Below are 26,455 nucleotides of genomic sequence, written 5' to 3'. Positions count from 1 at the left end.
AGATACAGGCTCCCCGTTATGCGTAATATCGCGACAGCTTTTTCATAAACATCGCAAATGTTGGCCAAGCTTGAAACCTTAGCCTGTGAAGCTATCCTGCTACAATCGAAGATTGCCGGTGATGGACGAGCTTAAACTTTGTGTGAAATACCGCGATATTTCTATTGACTGTTCCCTTGTGGTGCTAGACTGCCCCGGACCAAGCTTGTGCGGCCGAGACCTGCTAATCCTCCTGGAACAAGCATGCGTTCCGGTACTGCGAGTCACGTGTGAAGGCGAGGCGACGGGCAGTCAAGGGAACTGCCACAGCACCCATGCCATTCGCGACACATACCAGGGCGTTTTCTAGGAAACCTTGGTGTTGATCTAGGGACCACCAGCCAGTTTCCTGCTAAGGAGCAACGCTGTTCCGAAATTCTGTAAGGCGAGACCTGTTCCATAGGCTCTACGTGACACAGTTTCGCAAGAACTTGACAGGTTAGTGTCGCTGTGTGTAATATCGCCAGTCAAGCATTCGAATTGGGCGACGCCCGTTGTACCCCTTCTTAAGAAGGATGGCTCGGTCAGAATTCGGGAGGAGGCCAGCTGTTCAGTACGCTCGACTTGCGGGATGCATATAACCAGATGCTTTTGGACGAGGACTCTGGGAAGCTTTGCGTAACTAACACTAACAAAGGCCTGTTTTGTTACAATAGGCTTCCGAGAGACATTTAATCCACTCCAGCAATACTCCGAGGAAAAATTGATACAATATTGTCTGTTACCTCGCGTTTAGGCTTGCTTGGACGACGTTATATTCTCGTAAAAGTTGGGAGATCGCAGAGCACTATTGCAGAATTGTGTTAAACGGTTCAGAGCCGAGAACACGGTGTGAAGCTTAGATAGGGTACGTGTAAATTTATCTAGCCATCTGTCATTTATCTTGGGCATCGTATTGACCGCACCGGCCTTCCCCCAAAGGCGACGAACGTAAATGCTATCATGAATACGCCTAGTACCGAAAACCTAAGCGAGCTGTGTTCGTTCCTTGGGAAAATATCATTCTATTCAAAGTTTTTGTCGAACATGTCAGAAACATTGTTCACATTGCACCAGTTAGAAAAAAAACACGGTGGCAGTGGAAGTCCTCACACGAGTCTGCATTTAGGAAGGCAAAGCTGTGTCTTAACGACGCCGAGGTCCTTGTGCATTTTGACCCATCGAGGAAACTGAAGTTGCAATGCGACGCATCCACTCGTGGGATAAGCGCTGTCCTTTTTCACACAGCTGGAAGCACTAACAGACCAGTCGGGTTCCGTTGAAGAACCCTGACAAAATCTGAAAGAAATTATAATCAATAAACATGTAAAGCACTGGCACTTGTTTTTTGAGTGACTGAATTCCAGGATTATCTTTTAGGTCGAGAGTTCGTCCTGGTTACCAACCACCAGGCACTTATAGGACTTCTCAGGCCCGACCGCCAGACGCCTTCCAAGGCTGCAGCTCGCATGAAACGCTGGGCCCTCTATCTAGAGGGCACTCTTTAGAAGCTCGAGTATGCTCTAAGAACGCTGCTACCGAATATGGATGCACTGAGCAGACTGCCGCTGCGGGGCTCCGATCTCGTTACGGAACCTGACCTTGAAGACTGCGTATTTTCTTTGAAAAGCGTGGATGAAGGGACAGTCACAACACGCTTGCTGAAGGAGCTGAGCGCCATTGGCGCACCATTTGCTCGCGTGAAGCAAAACGTGTTGCACAAGTGGCCGAAAGGCGCAGAACGGCTTTACCCTTCCTTGGTCCCCTTTGCTGATCGCAGGTAGGAGCTATCTTTGGCCCATGACCTCGTCTACTGGGGACGTCGTGTTGTCATACCTGTCGCAGCACAGAAGCGCTTCTTCAAGTTTTTGCACGAAACGCATCAGGGGTCCTCGGTGGTGAAAACAGTAGCACGGTCCTTGTTTTGGGGGCCAGGAATAGACCGCGAAGTAGAGCTCACGACAGCGCAATGCAATAATTGCCTTGACAGTTTGCCTATGCCGCCCCACCGTTAAACTGGCTGCAAACGCAGGAGAGATGGTCGCGAGTTCACGTCGACTTTGCAGGGCCAATAGAAGGTAAAATGGTTCTCGTGGTAGTGGATTCCCACGCTAAGTGAATAGAAGCGGTACCACTTAACCAGACTACTTCGGCAACCACCATTGACTGCCTGCGGAATATATTTAGCCATTTCAGGCTACTGAGAACCCTCGTACCGATAATAGAACGCAATTCACTAGCCAGAAATTTGCAACGTTTATTGACAAGAACAACATTACGCACCTAAGAACCACCCCCTATTATATGCAGGCAAACGGAGCGGCAGAGAGGGCAGTCAGGAAAATCAAGAACGGCCTCCGGAAGAAGAGAGGCGGAAAGCTGGAGCATAACCTTATGCTTTTCATGAATCATGACCTCCTCTTTTATCACTCTTCCAAATTATTCTTACTATTCACTTGAGGGCACATGTTGAGATTACGAAGTTGAAGCCAATCAGTGCAGAAGTGATGTGGCGACTTGATTACCTCTTGGCCTCAATTTCGGAATTTACATGTGCTTCAAATAGAATACTTATCAAGTTATACAGTTAGTAGTTTTAACCAGAAACGTGAACATTGCAATCTGTCGCTCAAGTAAAGTCCTCTTCTTCACGAAATCCATATCCATAGGACGGATTGTGCTATATGCTCCATGCGCTTTTCTTATATTTCGAACAAAAAGAAAGTGCTACTTTCGCCGGAGAGGCGAAGCAATTATTGCGATAGCAAATTAGTAGACAGCTATATGAAGTAAGGATACTAGTCTTATCGGCAGTATAAACTTGTAAATGTTCGCTTACTAACTGAATTAACAAGCATGGTGTCAGCGCGCACAAACAAAGACGAACGCATCACACTCGACGAGCGCGGACACTCGTTGTCAAAACGCTGGTATGAGCAAGCGTGGCAGCAACAGCGAGCGAAACGATCTTCCTGCGATCTATTGGTTCAACGCAAAAGCAGCGAGAACACCACGCGCACAAATGCATGGACCGTCTAAAGATCAATGTCAAGATACGGCACGTGGTCTCGCGCACAAAGTACGCCTATGTTGGCGGAGTCGAGGTTTCTGCGGCGCTGCCTCCGTCAGTTCCCCTTGTGCCCGGTCGCGAAACCCGCAGTCGCAAACAAATCACAAGTCAGCTATTTTCGTAACAATGTCCAGCAGAATGGCACAAGGCAGGAAATAGTCTTGATAAGTTAAAGCTGTGGACATATTACGTTAACTGTCTAGTATTAGTTACGTCAAACAATGACAGATGGGACTTGATTACCTTTTTACTAAATGTGTTGCTGCAGTTGAAATTATGCAAATTTCCTCCATTTGCTTCTGATTTTTGTAGTCCACCATTCATACATTTTGTTATTATTTGTCTGAGTCAGGAAGTGAGGCTAGCAGACACCATGCGAGCAGTTCTTCGTGCTCGCGAACGTGATGACAGCATGTCTTCGCGGCTCGGATACTAGCACCTTCCACGCTGTGCTTTTAAAATGCACAGGGAGTACACAAAGCCATGCAGCCCAGTGTTCCTGCTAACTATTTTCAAAATGAAGCGACTTAGTCAGCGGTCAGGCAAAATTATTTCCCGACGGTAACGCACTAAAGCACTCGTACCGCAGCTAACGAAGCAACAAAATCAATACTGGATACCAAGTGCCCTCGTGTGCGGCGGGTTCATAGGCCAGCATAAAAACCAATAAAACATTACACAAAAGAAAGAAAAGTTACATTTTGCGTTCACTACAATAAACTAAACACTGTATCGTAGCTAAGAGCTAGCGCCGCTTATATAGTGAGCTTCGTTGAGAGCTCACGCATGCTTTCTTTTTCTCGCAGCTACACTAAAAACAAGTACATCTTGAAAAGGCAAGAATAGACAGTAATACATTGGACAAGCCAACTGGCTAGCTCTTACGTGTGCTATAAGAAAAAACTGAAGCTAACTTTAATATCCAAATCCGACGTTACCTCATAATGCGCAGCGTACACTGAAATACGTAGTTACTAAATTTTGTCACTGTCCGCCTGAATTTTCATTGCGGGCTACATTATAGCCCTGTTCTATGCCATGAACACACGGAAAATAGACGCAGAGCAGCGCCGACATGCGTTGACTCGAAGAGCAGCCATCTTGATTATGGCACGGGGCATGAAAGCACTGTCGCCAACAGCGCGTCGTGCGTGGTATATGCAAAAAACCGTGTGTACGAGGAAGAGCTCCTTAATTTTATTTTACATTTTTTAACGCAGTTACAATAATTTAAAACAGTTACTTTTTAGTTTTTACTCGATTTGTAGGCTACAGATAAGAAGAACCGAAAGTGCCTGTTTATTCTTTTAACAGGTATCTGTCATGGAACATTAAGCGAAAATTTCTTTTGCGATACAAAAACTTTCTGTAAATTTTCTTTCAATTAACAGCTTTTTTTACAGTGTACCTGGCCACTCATGGTGAACATGGAATCATAGCGTTGTAATTCAGCTGCAGGCGCTGTACGTGGGCGGTTTAACGACCACCGCAGCAGTCCGTAGGCGGCGTGACTGGCTCGACGATATGGATTCTTTTTAAGGTTTGAATGCTTTAGTAAACAATAGATTGTTTACAGGTGATGTCTGCGCTACAGCATTCGTAGCATCCTTGGTATTTGGAGACAAGCTTAGATAAGGAGCCAGCAGGAACAGCAGGAACGTAAAGCAGCACATGTCTGGAAGAAAGTGACATTTCGGGTCGCCACGATCATATCGAGATTTTTGTTGCCGTTGGTGCATGGTTATAAGGGAACGAGCGTGCTGTCGGCATTCCTAGGAGCGTCGGGAGGCTTCAGAGAGAGGCATACATTGGTGGCGAGTGTAGTCGAAGGTTCGCGGCCATACAGGAGGAAGAATGGCGAGAACTTGGGGTCACATGGGGTAAAGTGATGTAGCTTCATGTTATGATTCACAAACAAGGACGCAGTCAGTGTGATCACAAACAACGTATTTCGAGAGCATGTCGCATGGGCGTGGTTAAATCTTTCCACCAAACCATTAGTTTGAGGATGGTAACCGGTGCTGGTGCGATGAACGATGCAACGTTCAGCAAAGAAAGCGTTTACGACTTCAAAGAGGAACACACGCCGTCTACCGCCCAAAAGTTCGCGAGAGGAGTCGCGACAGAGAACAATTTTTTTCCGAAGGCAGGCTGCTATATCGCGAGCTGTGGCAGCTTGCGGAGCGGCCGATTCCGCGTATCGCGTCAAGTGGCCCATGAGGACGACGATCCAGGGATTTCGATAGCCGTGCTCCGAAAGGGTCAATACAGGCCAATGCCGATGCGATCAAACGGTCTGGCAAAGCACCGGATTGGCTGGATCCGACCACACACAGGCTGAGCAGGAACCTTGCGGCGTTGGCACTAAGGACTCGATGGAATGTACTTATAAAGGAAAGTGTACATGCCACGCCAGTAGAACTTGGAGCGAAGCCGGGTGTACGTCTTGAAGGCACCCGCATGTGCACACTCCGATACAGTTTTTAAGGCCAAACATACTTCATCACGAAGATCTCGAGGTATTACTAGCAACCACTTGCGAACGTCAGAGACGTATTTTCGGCAATAGAGAAGGTCATACCGAATTCCGAAGTCAGAACCTTGATGGCGCAAAGCTCGAGAAGGTGTATGAGGAGTCGATGGCTCTGAAAGGTCGCGGATAAGAGCGTTAATATAGGCATACCTGCATTTCTCCCAATCCATGACCCAGCCTTCTTGGATCGAAAGTACTTCGTCAAAGGCAGACAGGCAGGCAGTGCTTCCGGTTGACACGGGCAAACGGCAAAGCATGGGATCATCGGTGCAAAGAACTGGGTCGGAAAGAACTCAATCGGTGGTTTCTAAAGGTGCTCGAGAAATAAGCGTATCGTACATGTGGTCCTCAGTCAATAATTAAACAGTTGGACAATTAACCTTATTAATCAGTGACTTATGGGTAAGAAAGCAATTGTCTGAGTTGCAATAGGGTATTGAGAACAGTATGCATTCGGTTCAATTCGCTTCCGGCGCGCCTTTCATGTTTAAATCCTTGGCTCAAGTTATGTGGGAGACCCTGTATGTCCATGTGCGCGCTGAACAGGAAACAGCAACAAAAAAATTCGCCGGCCCCAGTGCACGACTTTTTAGCATGTGACGCGATTGCGTAGGATGATCTTTCGTTTCTGCTTTCAGTTGGATCGTCTCTAGCATCGTGAAACCGGCGGAAGGGCAACGCGGTTCAATAGGTTACAGGCTGCGACGCCAACAAAGTTTGTCGTGTTCGAGCATCACGTGCCACAGAGAGGGGGCCGCGGCCTCTGATTTCGCACCGGTGCAACCTCCGAGACCATGCCTAGCTGCACTAGCCTGCCTGTATTTCGGAGACAAGTCAAGTTTGACAAGTCTACTGAAATAATTTTACTTCGTTCAAACAAGATTTCAAAAACATGGACACCTACGGAGATTTGAAGGGGAAATTCAGTTTGTTGCGTCCATTAATACGTTATATCCCGTATCGTTACAACGGAGTTTCGCTGTAACATGTATTAATAGCTTTCGTTCCGACATCAAATTACAGGTGCCAAAACAAAGGTCAAGCTTCTTTACGAACAAGCTGAATTGGCCCTGGGTACAACATCCCGTGGAACTGCCTTAGCCAGCCAGCCCCCTGATTGTTTATGTGTCCTACGTGCGACAACAGAAATACTCAACGCGAAACTCTAAAAAGGTGCATTAGAAACATATTGCTTAGGTAGTGGGTGTTACTGATTTCATTAATTAAAAATTATTTGAAAGCTTTGGCGGCTTTATCGCTTCATTTGTGTGAACAATCATGTTTTATGTTAAGCGTTGCTTGAATACGTATTATCACTTTTGCGTCGTTGCCAATATTTCAGTGATGCTATTGCGGGTTGTAAAAAATGGGCCATTGACATTGGTGCTGTCGGTACAGCCAAGCTTTTCTCAATATTACGAGAACTGGGAACATTCCCATATACTTGTCCATTTAGCAGGTGACAGGGGACATTATCTTGCTTTATAAGTACTGCTTTACCGGAAAGGTGTTTTGTGTTTCGAACTTCGTGTTTGTGCAAAACATGCATACAAGAAAAACTTCAGCGCTAATGTTGGAGTCCTTGATATTCCATCTGCAAATCTCGAACAGTGTTGACAAGTAAAATTACCTTAGGTCTTCCCAGACCATCCCATATGCACAGTGTATGCAGTTTCCAGCGAGATCACTGAAGCGAAGCAACATTTCGTTGTTCACTTTATATGAGAGAAGACAGATCATCTGGAGTTCAATGATATGACTGAATTTTAGCATTTACATACAATTTAAAATGCCATATTTGTCCTAGTTTTTCCCCTGAAAATAGTGTTGCCACTGCAAATGGACGTTTGGTAGACCTTGCTGTCATTTTGGCAAGTACTCTCTCACCCAACGAACAAGGGATGCTTTTCGACACGGTCGTAAGGGGCTGACGCTTGCAACGAATGGTATACAGTCCTTACTAGTGGCTTGTAAATATGTAATTACGGGACTCTAAAGCACCTGCAACTCCAAAAATTATCGGGCTCCATTACGTAAATATTGACTGGAAGGTGTCGTATCTTGCTTTTTAAACATCTCTTCATTTTGATGAAAATATGTCTTTAAGGCGGCTACAGAGGCCATGCGTGGGCCACTTCCGCCACCGGTGGGCGCTGGGGACGCCGGGCTGGTGCATCTCTGGGCCGCACGAAACTGAGAGTCCTTTGCGAGGCATTGTGACTGCATCCGGCCTTTCGTCGATCGCCCACCGCTCTCCAGCGGCGCAAAAAGCACCGGCTGCCACGCGGTACTAGTATTGCGAATCTATCGCTTAACACTCTACGCGAGCGATCGTCTCACGTCGTGTGCTACCCGCCGAACATTTGCGCTGCTAGTCCGTACACAGTTTCCTTCGCGGAAGTGCTTGCTGCAAACACTTGCGTATGAGCTCGGTTCCTTATCGATTCGAAGCTTTATCAGCCACGCGTCGCGCAGTTTCTCATCTCTGGGGTAAAAGTTTCTCATCTCTGGGGCAACCTGCTCCTTCCCGTGCTCAGCGTACTGCGACGCGGAGCAATAATGAACCGTATGCCACCGATCACTTTAAGCGCACTCAGTTCCCAGCTTTTGTATTCTTTGTGTGTCCGCGCGCATGAAGTGAGTGCAACACGACGCTGTTCCAAGGGGGAAAGCGCCACAGGAAGTCGGCGGTTAAAGAACGCGTTCCAACCGTCCGCTTACCTTCGTTGGAGCAAGGAAGGATCACGTGATCCCACCCGTATCTGCAGTGGTGAACCTCGCGCCCAATAGCAATCTAATTTCATTGTGCTGTGGCTATTGTGATGTGTAGATAATCCTTTATTGCAAATACATCTGCGGCAGGAATTACCTGCCCTAAAATAATTTTTACAGACTTGTTGGTGGCTCTGCGCCATTATATAATGGCTTCCTTGTAGCACGGCCGTGGTTAATGCCCCTGGTAACTTTGACGGCTCTACACCGGATATTTCACCCCTGGAGTTTGATTTCTCATTATTAATTACATCCATCACGCGAGTTTAGTTTACTTTCTTGTGCAAAACACTGTCAAAATGTTGATCTCGCACCCTACGGCTGTTTTATCTATTTAGGTGAGCTTAAAATATGTTTTGTTCTGGGTATCCAAAGATTCGGCGCCAGCTGCTGCGAGTTCCCATTGATCCGAAGCATAACCTAAGAGACAAGCTAGGCGCAGCGTCTTTGCCATCTATGAATACGTAGCAGCAAGATGTCGTCTGTTATACTTTTGGTGTGCCAAAATTGTGTCTCTGACTCTTGGATACATTTTTTGGATGATGCTACGTTTCGCTATATTTGTTTTTTTAGAAAGTTTCAATAAATAGGAACTAAGTTCGTAAGCTGAAGGGCTGGAACGTGAAGCATGCAATTCCCTGTCATGTCAAACAAGAACCAGGGAGAAAAATTAAATATCCAGTTGTCCATTGCTACTTGGCACCAAAAGCTCGCGTATTCTATTGTCATCTTTTACTATGCTATATTGAGAGTCATAAATGGTTAGCTGAATCACCTTAGTCATATCATTTATGTCACAACTTCACCTCTATATATTTGTGAAGCCGTCCGGCAATACTGAGTTTTCTCCTGCTCTGCGAAAGCGAAGTATAAATTGATGTTTTTAGTTACTCTATGGCTCATACTCTTGCTAGTCTTATAGGTAATTACAGTTTTCTAGGGTGAAATAATGTTAACAAGTGCAAATAACTTATTTTGGAAATTAATGAAACCCTTGGAGCTTACAAAGACATCATGCAATGGCCCAAGGTGAGAATTTGTTGCCGGTAAAAGAGTGAACATACAAATCTTCGCATTTTATGGGCTGAAACCAGGTCATTATAAAGACACAATGTAAAAGGGCACAGCAGACAGCATCCCGATATAGAAGTTTCAGTTGCATGGTCATTTCCACCTCATGGTCTTCTCCGTAGTTTACTTCCCTGCCTTAGAGCTTTGTTACTGAAGCTTCAGGTTCGGTGTGTCATAGTAGCTGAACGGCTACACAGACAGGGGAGGGCGCTAAGTGCATCTTGGAGTTCCTGCGGCGCAATATAAACAATGGGCCTTTTATACTAAGGCGAAAGACGTGGCTGTCTATGTTGTCCGAGCCCTTGGCGAAACTGCGCTGCGAGAAGAAATGGCCGGCTCTGCAGAGTGAAAACATATCAAAGAAACGCTGATATTCACGTCACATTTCTACGGGAGGTTCCTGTAAACAAAGTTAGTGGCTTTGAAAATAAAATATTGTGCCTTTTGGAGTAGGTGGGGAATCGAGCCTCGACCTGCAGGGTGCGAGACGTGCGCGCTTACCCTGAAGCCACAGCTGCTCCACGGTTCTGGCTTGCTAAAGGCGTGCCAAGCGCGTGCCTGTTTCCACACGTCACGTCGCAGCCATCTCGCTGACAAGTGTGTGCGCCATTGGGCGTCGCACGTGACGGTGCGGAGGAGGTGGCGCCACGTCACGAGTGAATAAAATGAGCGCGTTGGTGACTTTCCGAGATCTACAGACCGTGTAACGCTTTAGCGTTATCGCAGGGAAGCGGTCTTGATTGCCGAATTCAAAGTTTAGTCATTGCTTTCGCGCCAGGTGTTGTTGCGCAGAAAAGCGGGCGCGTGCACTCAGCGCATCCGTGTCACAGGTGGTGGCGGCGGTGATCCCGCAAGATCTCGCGGCTAGCGAGAACGGCCACGCAAGTACGCCACTGCGGATGAAGCGCGCGCCACTGCGCCTTAGTGCCCCACGCGTGCTTCCCATTGCGGCTCGTTTTTTGCTGCAAGAAGTCAAGTCCCGATTGTATAACCAAATGCATTACCAATACATAAAAGTCTAACCCTGATTGGATAACTTCATGCATTACCAAATGTGAAGCAGGTGTTCGCCTTTTTGCATTACAAGAGTGAAGCACCTGCCGAAGTTTTTTGGCGGCCCTCCTTAGAGTACGCAGTGGTCTGCCCTTTACGGAAACTTCCGGTCACTTTGTTTATCATGTGCTACAATGGACGACAGATTTCCCACTGGTCGTGCATCAAAATGTGATCCAGTACACAGAAGCCTTCTGAGAATTTCAAGGCGAGCAATCTAGCCTCCTGACAAAGCTTACTATTTTGCCCCAATTTTGTAGTAATCTGTGCACCATTTGGTGGATATTGAATGCCGCCGGATAACTCTGCTATGCAAATTCATGTTTTATTTCGGTGTTGTTCTTCACTCTCATTCTCCTGCATTTCTTTTGTTTACTCCCTTCTAATATATCTCCTACTTGTCATTCACTCTTCTTTTTCTACCTTTTCAATTCTTGAGCCTACTGGCGTTGTGTAGCTCCAGGTGGCAGTTGCGGCTAGCCCTATTCGTGTTCTCTGTAATTCATTTCATGCATACAAACCAAAGAGATAGACAATTTCGACCCCCTGGGAGCCCTTAACGGGAAACTCGTGCATTGTAGATGGGTGCTTTTGCTAATTCCTGAAAGAGATGGTCGAAGACCTCCTAAGTGTGTGCTCGAAATATTGTACTCAAATGTGGGCACAGGAAACCACAAATTAAAACAATATCGGTGAAACCTGTGGGCATTTTTTTTCACATTGGCGTACACTTGGCCATATATAGCAAGAATACACCCAGGGCCAGACAATGAAATCTTTCTTACCTCAGTAAGGAAGCCTTCATTGCAGTGAGGCTACCTTATGTCACTCTGAAAGGTTCCTTACTGAGGCGCCCTTGGTGAAGGCTTCCTTGGTGCTTCCTTGGTACTTCCTCAGCATAAGAAGCCAAACAATGAAATCTTCCTTACCTCGCTAAGGAAGCCTTCATTGGGGTGAGGCTACCTTATGTCACTCTGAAAGCTTCCTTACTGAGGGGCCCTCGGTGAAGGCTTCCTTGGTGCTTCCTCAGCATAAGGTAGCTCCAAAGCTACCTTCATGCGTCCTTACGCCGCTCCTGGCCCTGAACGAGCGCTTCACCTCACTGCTTAACCACGTGGCATTCGCTTGCGCATGCGCACTGTCGCCCACCTGCGGAGAAGCGCGAGCACGGTACGTCTTGCCAGGCATGTTCGTTTCAGTCACGCGTGCGGCATGCAAGCATTGCTAGGCGTTGCTAGGCGTTGCAAGACGCCGGCGTGCCAGCGTTGCTGGAGCACATCAAGTTTTGCACTGTAATGCGCAACTTTTTTTAACTTTAGTAAACGAAACTAGAAGAAAGCGTCCACGCTTCTCTATATTAGCTATTCAATTTAAAGATTGTGTGACGATACTACAATTTTTAATAGAATAATGGTGTTCGCGGAAAGATTTGAAGAGATAATCTCGAACCCAGGCACGCGGCAACCGCTCCTTGGGTGAGGACGGGTGAAGGGAGCTTTCAGAGTACGCTTGCTTCCTCCATCGGTCCTACGCTGTAAGGAGGCCTCACGTAAGGTTAGGAAGCGCTCGAAGGAAAGGAACTAGGGGTGTGCGAATATTCGGAATTTCGAATACGAATCGAATATTTTCCATATTCGAAGCGTATTCGATTCGAGAAATGCATGTTCGGAAATTCACGAATATCCGAGGACGGCCGAATAACGGTGGAAACGGCGAATATTCGGATAGACTGCGAATAATTGAGCAATTAACCAATTGTATGCTTGCTCCGCATTCTCCTAAGAACATGTTTATTAACTGAGAACTTCGCATGATCCGCTCATTATCTGTATGCTCTGTTTCAGTCTATCTGCTTCAGGCATTTGAGACATGATCAGTTTTGGTTTCTTTTTCACCAAGCTTTATAATTCCAATTATTTTTGGAATGCCCCATTGCCTTGAAGGTTGCAAAGGCAACTCAGGGTTTGCTAACATTGTTGCAAAATGTATCAAGGCTCTTTGTGCGGAGTGGAAATTTGATGAAGTGGCCAGCCTAGGCATGTTTCTTGATCCGCGCTTTATGGCCACAGTTCATCAGGCATCTGGTCAGATGATCTGGCTGAAAAACCTTGTGACAAGGGAGCTCCAGGAAGCCATCGTGGAACACCGTGGGGACACCGCCGTGCCAGCGTCGACTTCGTGTCCACTGGTGGCATCGAGTGTATGGAATGCTATTGACGATCTAGTGATGAAGAAAGAGAAGACACATTTGGCATCTGCCCCTGAGAGGGAAGTCACAGACTACGCGCAAAAGCCTCTTCTGGAAAGGGGCATGAATCCTTGTGAATGGTGGCAGTCCATTGGCCGCTTCAGGTACCCGCTTTTAAGTGCACTCGCCCGGAAGTACTTGGCGATCCCTGCCACTTCAGTTCCTAGTGAAAGAGTCTTTTCTACCGGTAGAAATGTGATAGTGCATAGAGAGCGTTCACTTTCTGGCCATATTGAGCAGTTAATTTTCCTTCACGACAATCTGTAACAAGCGTTTTACCTGACTGAGGGCATTACCTGAGTCCATTATCTATAATTGAGTACCTCTTTAATTTCAAGCAACCTTGTAAAATGCAATGTTATTTTTAAAAGGGTAATAAAGCTATTGTTACCTCTCTTGCAATTTTTTAATACTACATATGTATTCGATATTCGATTCGATAGTCGAAGAGAGTTATTCGCCTTATTCGTATTCGATTCTTAATCGAAAATTTCAATATTGGCACACCCCTAAAAGGAACGTTTTTTTGTTTGGGCCAAGCTACCTTCATGCGTCCTTACGCCGCTCCTGGCCCTGAACAAGCGCTTCGCCTCACTGCTTAACCACGTGACGTTTGCTTGCGCGTGCGTGCTGTCGCCCACCTTCGGAGAAGCGCGAGCACGGTACGTTTTGCCAGGCACGTTCGTTTCAGTCACGCGTGCGGCATGGAAGCGTTGCTAGGCGTTGCTAGGCGTTGCACGACGCCGGCGTGCCAGCGTTGCTGGAGCACATCAAGTTTCGCACTGTAATCCACTGCTTCTTTAGATTTAGTAAACAAAACTAAAAAATAGCGTCCACGCTTCTCTATATTAGCTCATCAACTTAGAGATTGTGCGACGATACAACGTTTTTTATTGAATAGTGGTGTTCTGGTGTTCGCCTAAAGCTTTTAAGAGATAATCTCGAACCCAGGCATGGCGGCAACCGCTCCTTACGTGAGGACGGGTGAAGGGAGCTTTCAGAGTATGCTTGCTTCCTCCATCGCTCCTTCGCTGTAAGGAGGCCTCACGTAAGGTTAGGAAGCGCTCGAAGGAAAGGAACGTTTCATTGTTTGGGCCCCAGAAAACTTCCGTGTTTGAGAATTTACTAAAGAAGTATCACCATTCGGTTTTAACGTCTAGTATATTGGAATCTGCAATCTGAGCCCTGCATATACGGGCCAAAACAAAGGGCAGTATATGCCATTTGATCATGTGTCAGCACGTGTATCCACACCTGTTGACACATGAGCGTAGTGTTATCGGTTAAGGATGTAACAACAATTAAATTACTAAGCCCTTTTTCTGTGAGTGCATTTGCAGCATGCTTCACATTTCTGGCAGCTGCTTAGTATATATTCTCCTTCCGCCTGAGGCAATTGAGCTCCTATTTCACAACAGATGCAGATCAACATTAGCTCTGTCTACTTCTAAGTTCCATATTACATGTAGATTTGCCAGCTGATTTCGTAGATTTTTTTTTGAAGATTTGATATGTGTAGTCTGTTGTAAATTGCCTATTGGTTCTCTGGAGTTCGCATGAAGCATTTCGGTGACGCTCAGAATTAGTACAAGCCAAGTGTGTTTTGTGGAAATTGTTTATTCAATTCTTAAAAGTAGTGTGATAGAAAGATTTGTTCCCGGACAAACTTTTGGCGGTGACGAGACCACAGTACATACACCACCGATGGTCAAAAAACGATGCGTTAGCCAAAAAACCTAAATATTGCAAATGGAAACTGTCGCATTGTCCGTCCTAGGCTGCTATTTCTACTGTTTATCCATTGTTGATAAATTATACATTAAGCCATTAAACAAAAATGTAACCATCGCTTTTCAATTGTGAATAAGTGTGATTCATAACTGAATATTTCCATTGTTTACGGTACATGCAATTATTTATTTGTTGAATTTGTGCACACTGTATTCTATCCCAAAATATTCAGAAGCTGTGAGGCACTGAGCAAGGTGCGAAATTATAACTTCCCTGCAATTTATAAATTTTGTGTCAAATGTAATTATCGAACCAGGTATGTGTGTCCTTTTCTTCTTCCTGCAACCTTCAAACTTTCTGGACAAATTTAAGCGAACGTGCTTACCTTCGTTAAAGATTGAAAACGTGAAAGATTGCAGGTAGCTATTAGAAGCTACTACTTATCAGATCATTTAGTTATTTCATTATTATAGCGAGAGTGCTGGGGCACTATGGTCGCCGCGTTCTGCAACTGAGCACACGTCGCGTGTATGTGTGACGGCCGTCATGGCTACTATATCCACGGGGCCAGTGTGCAGTAACGATAATATGTAGACCACTGCAACGCGAAACGTGGCACGCTCGAGGGTCAACGTAATCCATAGCCCTCCAGATATGCTTTATATTTCGGATTTTGGAGCCGTAAAGCGTAGAGCTTACTTCAATCTGTTTTTATTCCAATCTCCAGACGTCAAACTTACGTAACCGCCGACGCAAGCATCGGGCGGTGACGCACAGCGTTGTTTACAAAGCCCATTCAAACGCGCTCGTCATTTATAGGAAGTCACTTCTTACAGCGAAGCTGTATACGTCTGCCGCCCAAGGAAATTTTCGTGTCGTCGTTGGCGTGGTAAGAAAAATACGTGGGCCAATCCCGAAGATAGTGCCATGCCGGGTTGACCCACGGCGGAAGTGCAGTTCGCCATTAAGGGGCCCAACATACACTGCTTCGCTGGTGATCCTTCTTCACAGAGTGGAAGGGCACTGAGTTTTCCTTTTCTTTCTTTTAAAGCGACTGGCATTGCCTACATTGAGCATATTTTCTTATAGAAATGGCTGAAAAGAGGCAAGGAGCCCGCTCATGTGGAGAGGGGTTTGGTAGGGCCGAGCCAGCACAGGTAAAGTAGACAACCGGATGAGTAGGGCGGTGCCGGCGTGTGCGATTTGCCCGCTTCTCCTTACTTAGCTTAGGCTGGCTGATAAAAAATCGCGGCGGCGTGCAATGAAATGTTAAATATGCTCCCAGGCTGGATGCCAACAAAGAATAGTTCGCAAAGTGATGTCGTATACGTGTCGAAAGGTCTCTATAACGATATACTGCCATGGGAATGTGTTCATTATATGCAAAGAAGTCTATGCTCCCTGGCCACTCTGAGTAGCTAGTGCCAGAGCAATCTTCGGGCAGCCATCTTCTATTTCTTTAGGAACGGGGCAGTTTCCGGCTATTCAGAAAAAAAAATCAGTTTTGTTCGGTATATAAATGCGTCCTGAACTCTTACAGGTAACTTTGACGCAGTGAGTTTCGTGGTTTTCTGACGACGCGTGACAGACCGGTGAAGTGGGTGCTGCCCAAAAAGTTTCATCAATGACAGAGTAAAATGGCGGAAAATGCGTCGAATCAGAAATAAATATTTTTCTTTCGTTTGGTCTAATCATGCACAATCAGTGTGCACACATCATATCACATGTGGCGTTTCGCGATTTTCGACATGATGTGCGAGAGACAGGCGAAGTAGGGGCAGACGGGAAATCTTTTGACCAATCGTGGACGACTCATTTCAGAAGTTGAATAGAGAAATTTGGAATAGCTTTATGTTACAGCACCCTTGGTTAGGGACCTTGAGCTGTGGGAATTGGAATTCCCTTGAAGTTGAAACAGCAAACAAATGACTACCAGAAAGCGCAGCCCTTGTACTATGAGCAGAGGCAGGAAGATACTACTGAGAGGTGTCGAAATTGATTGTCGAAAATGTATATATGCATCGCACCACTCCTTTAGGAATTCGAAGTGTGTCTTGGTAAAAAGCGCAGTTTGATGTGACTGACGTGCGAGCGGTCGATCTCTTGGGAGTCCAAGTCACAGTCAATTAGCTTTTCAGGAACGACGCGATACTTCTGCAGCAGGAACGTGACCAGTAGGAATATCTCCATTGTGGCGAACGTGCCTCCTGGGCAAGCTCGGGGGCCTGTAGAAAGAAGAAACATTTATACGTTACTTCTAACGAGTTTATGAGGCTTGTCTCATAGAGAATGTTAAAAGTATAGGACCGCTGATACACAACACAGACAACTCACCAAATACAAGGCCCATATACAATTATGCCAATGACCTTAGAAAACTAGTCAGAACAAGTTTCCACGATGGGGCTAGGAAATCAGCTAGCGCAAGGCAGCTGGCGGAGGTGCAGAAATAGCAGCCCTTTATAGAAAATACATTTATTGACAGGGATCGGAACACTTAGCTGGGGATGAACAGTAGAGGCGGGAATTAGTTCTAAGATGACGCTACTCTTTCGCTGAGGGTATCGAATTGTCTATATCTTGTTTTAACATAGATTTTGCGAAAGCTGTCTTGAAATTAGTATTCGGAATTAGCCGTTTATTTGCCTTTTTGCTCCACTTCACAGCTTCTATCGTTTATGTGCTTCGTGCTGGCTGGTTGCTATCTCGACTTGCCCAATTTTGGGTTTCTGCTGTGCGCCCAAACGAATAGACATGATGGGTCACTAGTTATGTGACACCAGGTATGAGCCAGCGAAAATGGGCTTATTAATGACATTACTCCAGAATAGGTAGTAGTAGCAGGGTTTATTCATAGAAAGGCGGAGCTGTACGTGAAGATTGAAGGAACCACAAATGGTACGTGTCCCTGTCAGAAAAGCGGCACTGAAGTCCCAAATATATCTATATATCTACCGTACTTATCTGTGCCTTAAGCCTCTCAACAAGATTCTTTCCTCTACGGATGCAATACGTTTCCATCGTTCTCGCAACACCAGCAGCTGACAACTACTGACGAGGAGGCGATGCTCGTGTGACCCAGTAATGAATCTAACGCGATAACGATAACAAGCTTCGCATCATTTAGATTCCAATAGTGCGCTTTATCTGGACGTTCTTTTTTTGTCCTAGTGAATTTTTCTTTACTTGTTGCCTTTCGGTGTACTGTACTGCTGGCTGTGAACACTCCTTGGGGCACTGGTCATATGGCACTGGGTGTGCGTCAATGAGCACCAACTCATATAGTATACTATCTGCTGGCCAACCCGCCGTGGTTGCTCAGTGGCTATGGCGTTGGGCTGCTAAGCACGAAGTCGCGGGATCGAATCCCGGCCACGGCGGCCGCATTTTGATGGGGGCGAAATGAGAAAACACCCGTGTACTTAGATTTAGGTGCACGTTAAAGAATCCCAGGCGGTCCAAATTGCCGGAGTCCTCCACTACGGTGTGCCTCATAATCAGAAAGTGGTTTTGGCACGTTAAACCCCAGAATTTTATCTGCTGGCTGCTGCATTACGGAGTCAACAGCTTAGGCTACTGGGTGCGTGCTACTTATGGTATTCGCATTTTTATTTCCAATCTCGCAGTATAGTTGCTGCGCCGGCGATAGCGCGCCTGTTGATTAGACTGCTGCTAGTGTGCATGTGCGCGCAAGTGCTTGTAATGTCGTGCTATGTGCGCTAACCGCTGATTCCTGATGTAACCATGAGCTATTGCAGTCAGCTCTAGAAGCCGAGACAGCAAAATTGGTTGAACTAGGAATTCTCACGCCAGTGAATACAGCGGAGCATGCCACGCAGTGCCCGCGATAAAGAAAGATGGCAGCATACGCCTATGTGGGGATTATAGGATGACGATAAACCCCTCACTTGACATCACGCACTACCAGTTGCCTAAGATAGGTAATCTACTGGCAGCGCTGACCGGGGGGCTGCATTTTACGAAGATCGATCTGGACAGGGCATACCAGCAAGTATTCATGGCCGAAGACTCGAAGAAGTACTCGACGTTAAAAACGCAGAAAGGTCTGCTTACTGATAACAGGCTACCTTTCGGAATTGCGTCAGCGCCAGGTATTTTTCAGAAAGTAATGGACACGATCGATGCTCAATGTTATCTTGATGACATTTTAGTCGCGGGAAAAACCACTGAAGAACATTTAATAAACCTAGAGGCTCTCTTGAAACGTCTGTCAGAGCGAGGTGTCAGGGTGAAGAAAGAAAAATGTGCGTTCTTTTTTCAAAGCGAGCTCTGCTACCTCAGGCACAAAATAAGTGCAGAAGGAATCCGTGCGTCGCCGGACAAAATTGAGGCAGTTATCAAGGCTGCTGCACCGACAATAAAGCAACAACTGCAGACCCTCGAAGGTGTCGCCAACTATTATGGGAAGGTCGTGCCTAATCTGTCAACTGTTTGTAACCCCTTTTACCGGCTTTTGCGGAAAGATGCTTCTTGGTGCTGGGATGACCGCAGCCGCGCAGCGTTTGAGCAAGTCAAAACAATGCTATCATCACTACAGGTGCTGGCCAATTACGACCCGGATAGACCATTGAAGCTGGCCTGTGACGCATCGCAGTACGGAGTAGGTGCCGTACTTTCCCACGTTTTCGAGGTCAGCCGGTCTAGGCCGGTTGCTTTCGCATCGCGCACACTGTCAGAGTCGGAGAAGAAATACAGCCAGCTTGAAAAAGAGGCATTGGCCATTATTTTTGTCATAAAGAAGTTTCACAACTGCATTTATGGTCGAGCATCCACTCTAATCACGGATCATAAGCCGTTACAGCAAATTTTGGGACCATCAACTGGGATCCCGCCTATTGCAGCTGCGCAATTACGCCATTGGGCAGTGACGTTATTGGCGTACAGCTACGACGTTCTCTTTAAGAAGGTAGCCGATAACGCCGAAGTTGATTTTTGCTCCAGGTTGCCCACTTTGATATGTCAAGGACGAGACGCAAGACAGCGAAGAAACTTTTTATACATTGCGACTGGCCTCCCTACCAGTGTCGAGTAAAGAAATCGCGCGTGCCACGCAAGGCGACAACTAACTGGTACAAGTAAAAGGGTTCATAAGTACAGGTTGGCCAAGATCTGTCGCTAAAGACAGGCTAAAACATTACATCACCAGGCGCTATGAATTAACCTTGTATCAAGGATGCATTTTGCTGCGAACACGAGTAGTCATCCCCGCAAAGCTGCACAGTGCACTTTTAGAAGAGATATAAGAGGGTCATCCAGGTATAGTTCGCAGCAAAGCGCTCGCGCGAACTTATGTCTAGTTTCCGTGTTTCCAAGGGGACCTCGAGCGTATGGTGCAATCATGTGCAAATTGCCAAGAACAACGCAGTGCCCCTTGCAAAGCACCATTGCACCCCTGGTCCTGAGCCACAGCGCCATGGCAACGCATACACATTTCTTTTGCAGGACCATTTCAACAATCCATATTTCTCATAGTGGTTGATGCCCACTCCAAGTAGACAGAAGTTTTCGTGATGGAGTCGACCACTACAGAGGCCACAAGTCAGTGTTTAAGATACATTCTTGCACGTTTCGGTTTCCCCGAGACAATTGTATCGGATAACGGCCCACAATTCACGTCACAGGACTTCAAACAGTTCGTCCGAGAGATGGGCTGCTGACACGTACAAACAGCACCCTACAATCCTAGCACAAATGGGCTCGTGGAACGTTTCGTGCAAACTCTGAAGAATGCGCTACGAAAGGATGACACGCGCCGACCACTCAACAAGTTTCTGCTCGCCTATCGGAACACTCCTCGCGCTACAACGCACGAGGCGCCGGCCAACTTATTGCTGGGTTGACGTTTGCGTACGCGCTTTGACGTGCTCAAGCCTGTGGTGGGGGAGGGGGTGGCTTGCGAACAGTTCAAACAGACGGTGAACCGACCATGTCGAGCGCGCGAAGTGACTCTTGGTGATCATGTTCTCGCACGCAATTACAGGAGACAGCCAAAATGGATGACAGCAGTGGTGACAGCTCAGACTGGACCATTGTATTTCAAGGTTCGTGTATCAACCCCTACAGGTTGCTTGGAGTGGCGGCGTCACAAGAACCAGTTACATCAAAGCACGACAGTGACTGCGGAAAACGTCGTTCAAGACGATGGGTTCTCCGTGGGGCCACACAGCGACCCCGGATCGGGAACAGCACTTTCAGTACCACCAGCTAATGCTTCTCGTTGACCACCGACGTCGCAGTCTGAAACTTCACGAGGCGACGAGGATAGACGCTACCCAATTCAAAATCGTCGACCACCTCATAAGTCCCAAGCAGGAACGTGAACGTTATAAGCAGACTGGTGTTAGTGCGCATGTGCGCACAAGCACTTATAATGTCGTGCTATGTGCCCTAACCGCTGATTCCTGATGTAACCATCAGCCCGTAAGCTTCGGGCAATAAACACCGTTTCCCGTTGGAGCCCTTGCCTGATCACTCACTGGCAGAGACATCACATAGTTGTGTACTACTGTGACACAAGCATTACAGAAGCCCTATGTATGCTCCGATGCGTTTACTACTTAACTGTGTACACACTTTTCATGAACATTCTTCCCGCCACAAGCATCATCGCTTTTTCATGATTGCATTGCGCTTAGCAGTATACTGACGGCAGAACTTGAAGAACGAATACGACAGAACAAGAAATGGGCGTGCGCAGCCTAAGTGAACGTATTGCGGTACGTACGTCCATTTCTTGTTCTTTCGTATTCGTTCTTCAAGTTCTTTCTTGTTCTTTCGTATTCTTCAAGTTGTTCCGTCACTACAATAGTAAGCTCAATACAATCACGAATGTCTACCAACCAGCCCCTATCAGTGCTTTTCGAGCAGCAGCTACAGGCGACGAACCTGTTCTCCTGTCATACGTTTCTGCTGCTACATCGCTAACTCAAACAAGCTCCACATAATTTTAACCACGGCAATACGCCGGGTGTTTCTTTTTTTCTGCGGAATGTCTCAATCACATCTGGACGGCTGAAAAAATACCATAGCAAGATGTAAGGTCCTATAGAGTTTGTCCTCATACTTGGGCAGCAGCAACAGCGAAACGATGTGCCTGAGTACTGGGACTTTCATCTTCCATAGTAGAAAGAGCTGGTAGTCACATGTTCTACTTATCACTCTGAGCCGGCCTAGTTTGAATTGATTCGCGGTGAAAGGTTGCCCTAAACGAATGGGGACAACGAAAGCACTCGTAATTGTGTATCTTTCTTTATCCCCGTTTGTTTAGCACAAAGTTTCAGGTTCGACTTTCGACGTGCAAGTTCCTTTCGCACTCTAGGAAACATATATTACGTATAGACACCCGCATCGATCCCGGTTTGTGTGTGGCTGCCCTGCACTGTCGGCCCCATCTATGATGGAGTAAGGCTGCACGACCACCAGTCACATACGTTCATGTTGAAAAAGAGGTCATACACTGCGGCAGCTTGCAAGCTGCCACAAGGCATGACCTTCGTGCATGACGATGACCAAAATACCACTTTTTGGTATTGTTTCTGATGCGCATCGCTTTTTTCTTTTGTTTATTGTGCGCTACTATTAATCATGTTTCATGTACATGCGTTTGTCCTCATTTTTTTTGTCTACAATGTAATCACATTGTATTTATGCAATATTAGTACTGGTCTTTCTTCCGAAGTTACAACATATGCATCGGTTCCTGTGTTTTCCCGAACTAAACTTTCAAGCCTGAAGAGCAACTTTGGGTGTCGTCAGTAAATCCCTTAGTTGTAGTCATGAGCTACGCTTCAAAGCTATACCATGTCTGCCAAATGCAGAAACAGTTATCTGTGTATATCTTCACGTGTGCATTATGCCACGCTGAGCGTTTTCGACATCAAGTTAGGTGTGATTGTTTGTTCGTATCGGGAGCAATTGGCTCTTCATTTATCAATGAACAATTGGGTAACTGTTAGCATACGTTTTTAATATCTTCTGACGTTAAAATGGCTAAATTGGAAAATTCAACTCTGCAACTTTATCCAACTCACATTATTCCCTTATGAGACACCGATCAAAAAAAGAGAAATGTTTCCCGTATGGCTCAATTCTGTTTTATCAATTGAGCCTAGTTGTAGAGATAATTTAGTGCCACAGTGCGTTCCTAGTTATTTATGTGCTTACCATGGAGGTCAAAGCCAAAAGCGCTTTGTTTAGACGTTTTCTCAGTCACTCTGCAGTGAAAAATTTGCCTTACATGTGACATTTAGCAACGCCTGATCTTTACAATCTCTCTTGTCCTCGTCACGCTGCGATTTAGCGTTCCTGCTTTTGCATGTTTTGTAACAGAACATCACCTACCGATGCAAAAGGGTATCAAATGTTCGGGCTTATGCGAAAGCAATGTCCCATCTTCGTTCAGGAAGCGTCCCGGGTCAAATTTTGTAGGTTCTTTCCAAAGAGTAGGGTCGTTGTGAACCGCCCATATATTCGGAAGAACAACAGTGCCCTTCGGTAGGAAGAAATCACCAACCACGACATCCTCTGCGCACCTGAAAGAAGGGGCAACAAGCATTTTCACATTGCATTTTTTATTATTATTAGCCACGTAGCTCATCGCCGGTTGAAGTTACGCGCACATATGCGATACCTTGTTTCAAATACATTTCAATATTCTTTCCTTCATTTATACACGACTGTCTGCTAGTCATTTGAAGACAAATAACTTGTTCGCTGACCCGCCATCGAGTGAAGCATCGGGAGCAGTTTTTCAAAGAGCCTATTGTAGTGTTTTATTACTTACGCATTCCATTTGGAGTGGCGCGTACGTGCGAGAGTATGTATTCTAAACCCTGGTTCGTCTAAATACGCTTCATTCGTGCGGCATTCTAAGCCCTGCAAATTTAGCTTACTGAGCAGTCACAAAAACTGAAATTTCCTGTAATCATGCAATAGTGTTATTTATGGCTGTCCTAGAGCTTATGTAATCTTTGCTGTTTTCTGTGATGTAAAGATTTTGCACAATGCCATGTCCATATTGAAAGAGGGCCATTGCCCTATTTAAGGCGCTGAGGTCGTCTATATAAAGGCTGAAGGTATCGAGGCTAGCATGCTCTCTACATTTAGGCCCTGTTCAATTGCTTTTATTCGGCTTTAATTGTCCTCGCGTTTCTCGTACTGTGATGCGCTGATAAAAAGTAATATTCAGCAAATAATTGGTATAATCAGCCTCACAAAGCCTGCTCCCATGCATAGTTTACGGCAGCGTATTTCATGATTTATTGTGAGAATTATCTCTTACGTTATCACCAACACACTCAATAAAGCCCAGTATGTGAAATATATTATTTTTTTCTATTTTACAACTCCGGCAAAAATAATTACAGAAACAAAGAGCGACAAGTAAAACAAACCGCTGCTGCCCTATTTCTGCTCAAGGTGCCTAGTCCCTCAGCACTCACTCTTCGTACCGTCAAGGTTTAACAAGTCTATTACATTATTTGTCGTGTAAGTACTGCTTAATAAACAATTGGCTATGATATTGAGGCCATGCTTCTAAAGGACGCACAGTCAAAACGAAGGAAACTATGCCTCCGTGTAGCGCCCTGTTCAATGGCCTTTTTATTTACAGTGTAGAGAGGTCACAAGGATCAGTTTTTCTTCAAGGGCTAGTAGTTACTTCAATTCCAGCATATGCCTATGAATCCCAGCTCATATCCACCTCACTAGAAGCGTGAAAGTAGTGATGTCAGGCTATATGCTCACGATCACTACTTTTCTGCGAATAAGCCGGATAATTGTTCAGTGATGGGGAACATACTTTAACGTGCACTTACTATGTAAATAAAGATTCACGTTCACATAACATTATTTGGCGTTCCAATCCACAAATTTTTATTAACCGCCGGTAATTTTAGCATTTATCTGATTTCACAAGCCCGCAAGATGTGTGCGGAAACAAATAAATTAATAATTCATTTATTTATCGTGCCTAGGATCAGCCCTAAGGTCTGATGAATGGTACACGGATACATTAAAAAACAAAAAATGCAGGCAAGCATAAGTAAAAAGACATTGATTAATATATAGAGGACGTTTAAGCACCGCCTTTAAGATTTCAACGCGATCGAATTCAAAGGTGGCTCACTGCTTCTCATGCTTTCCGGCAAACGCAGCTTATGTAACCGTAACGTATTCCTGGCGCCAAACGCTATGCACGCAACCGAGCTTTCTTGGGCGCGCCACTTCTGCTAAGACAAACCTCAAACGGCAGTTGGAAAAGGGGTTTGTGTTTGAATTTCCGCGTAACATAATTATGCTTCCTCGTACATTCAGATTACATTCCGATGCTTTCATGTCTAGAGGTTGTGTGCAAGTTGTACTTTACGAATTTTCTGATGCGTTTCATTTTACTTATTTTTATTTTACGTTTGATGAGTTATTTTACTAATACCTGGGGCGCTATAACCTAAAACTATTCCACGCTTTTCTATTCCATTTCTGCAATCAACCCTCCACGATTGGTCAAAAACTTTTTTGGACCACCCCTACTTTACATGTCGCTCACGCGTCGTCACAAAAACTGCGATAGCTGCCCATCTGACATGACGGGTACACACTGATTATGCATGATTTCACAGAACAAGAGAAAAATAGTTACTTCTGATTCGACGCCTTCGAGCCATTAACCCTCGGCTACGGATCAAAAGTTTTCGGGCTACACTCACTTCACCTGCCTGTCACGCGCCGTCACTAAACCGCAAAAAGTCACCCCGTCAAAGTCACGTGTATGCGCTAAAGATGCATTAGTGTGCCGAACAAAACGGAATTTTCTACTGCATAGCCGCAGGCAAACCGTTCGGAAAGGAATATAAGATGGCTGCCCCCGATCGCTCAGGCACTGGCTACTCGCACCTGCCGGAGAGCATGGGTTTATTTCGTATAACAAAGCTTCTTGTGTGGCCGTATAGCGTTTTCGAGCGCTTTCGGCCCGTTTACAACCTCATTCTGCCAACTATTCCTTGCTGAGGATCCGCTCTAGCGTCGTTATTAGGCTTCCGTTGCATGCCGCCGCCATTTTCGAATACCCACCGCAAGCAATGTGAGGGAAAGCCGACCAATCGCAAACGCCTCTTCATCCCGTTATTGATTTTCAGAACGCTGGGTCGGCCCCATCGAAAACGTCTCCACTTGAGCGTGCTCCTCGTCTCTTGTTAGTCATTTATATAAGACAAGCCGCTTATGGTAGACAATGTTATTCGTTTTTGAAGCAAACAAAGGTGACCTCCTGTGAACGAGGAGAGCATTTGATTGGTCTGTTCAGAAAACTCTGAGGGTGACCGTCCGATGCTTGCGTCAGCGGTTACGCAAATTGACGTCAAGAGATTGGAATAAAAGCATAATGGAATAGTTTCACGTTATAGGGCCCATGTGCGCCACGCGGAGGACGTCCGTGGATCGGGACGCGTAGTTTGGGATTGTTTTTTTTTTTCACACGGACAACGTCACCGCCGCCGACGATGGCGCCAACGTCGACGCTGAATCTTCTGTGACACACGGTGCTCTGCGTGGCCGCATTAAAAAGAACTAACTCGAAAAGCAGACTGCACATACAGCAAATCGCAAAATCCGTATAAAATAAAAAGGAGGAGGAAAACAGTTTGAAAATGAGCGGAACTAGGACACAACTTTTTGCAGTTCTTTTTTCCTGTAGCGCAAATAGCACAAGGGCGTAGAAGAGAAAACAGACACACGTAGTGTCTGTGTGTGTCCATTTTATTTTCCACGTCCTTGGACTATTTGCGCTACAGGGAAAAGCTGGAATATGTTACACCAACAAGCCCAAATATATACACTGATATGACACAACAGCTCAAAGCTAAAGAAAAAGAACAATGACAGGGAGATATGAAAACTATTGACGTGATGAAAATATGTGCTATAAAGACTGCTTTGTCAA

At 45.8% G+C, this 26,455-nt stretch overlaps 1 protein-coding gene across 1 annotated transcript in view; it reads right to left on the bottom strand.

Moving 5' to 3' along the window:
• Positions 1–16,329: 16,329 nt before the first annotated feature.
• LOC135896903 (cytochrome P450 2U1-like) overlaps positions 16,330–26,455 on the bottom strand; it is a 64,462-nt gene continuing 54,336 nt past the window's right edge. Inside the window, exons 8-9 of the mRNA XM_065425406.1 lie at positions 22,858–23,048; positions 16,330–16,721 (exon numbers count right to left, since the gene is read on the bottom strand). Of these exons, the coding sequence (XP_065281478.1) occupies positions 16,531–16,721; positions 22,858–23,048 (382 nt within the window). The 3' untranslated portion in view covers positions 16,330–16,530. The remainder of the gene's footprint in view (positions 16,722–22,857; positions 23,049–26,455) is intronic.

This window comes from Dermacentor albipictus, chromosome 7 (genome assembly GCF_038994185.2).
Source record: "Dermacentor albipictus isolate Rhodes 1998 colony chromosome 7, USDA_Dalb.pri_finalv2, whole genome shotgun sequence".
Classification (NCBI taxonomy): domain Eukaryota; kingdom Metazoa; phylum Arthropoda; class Arachnida; order Ixodida; family Ixodidae; genus Dermacentor; species Dermacentor albipictus.
The sequence above is the reverse complement of the archived record's forward strand: the minus strand, read 5'-3'. Positions and strand labels throughout refer to the sequence as shown.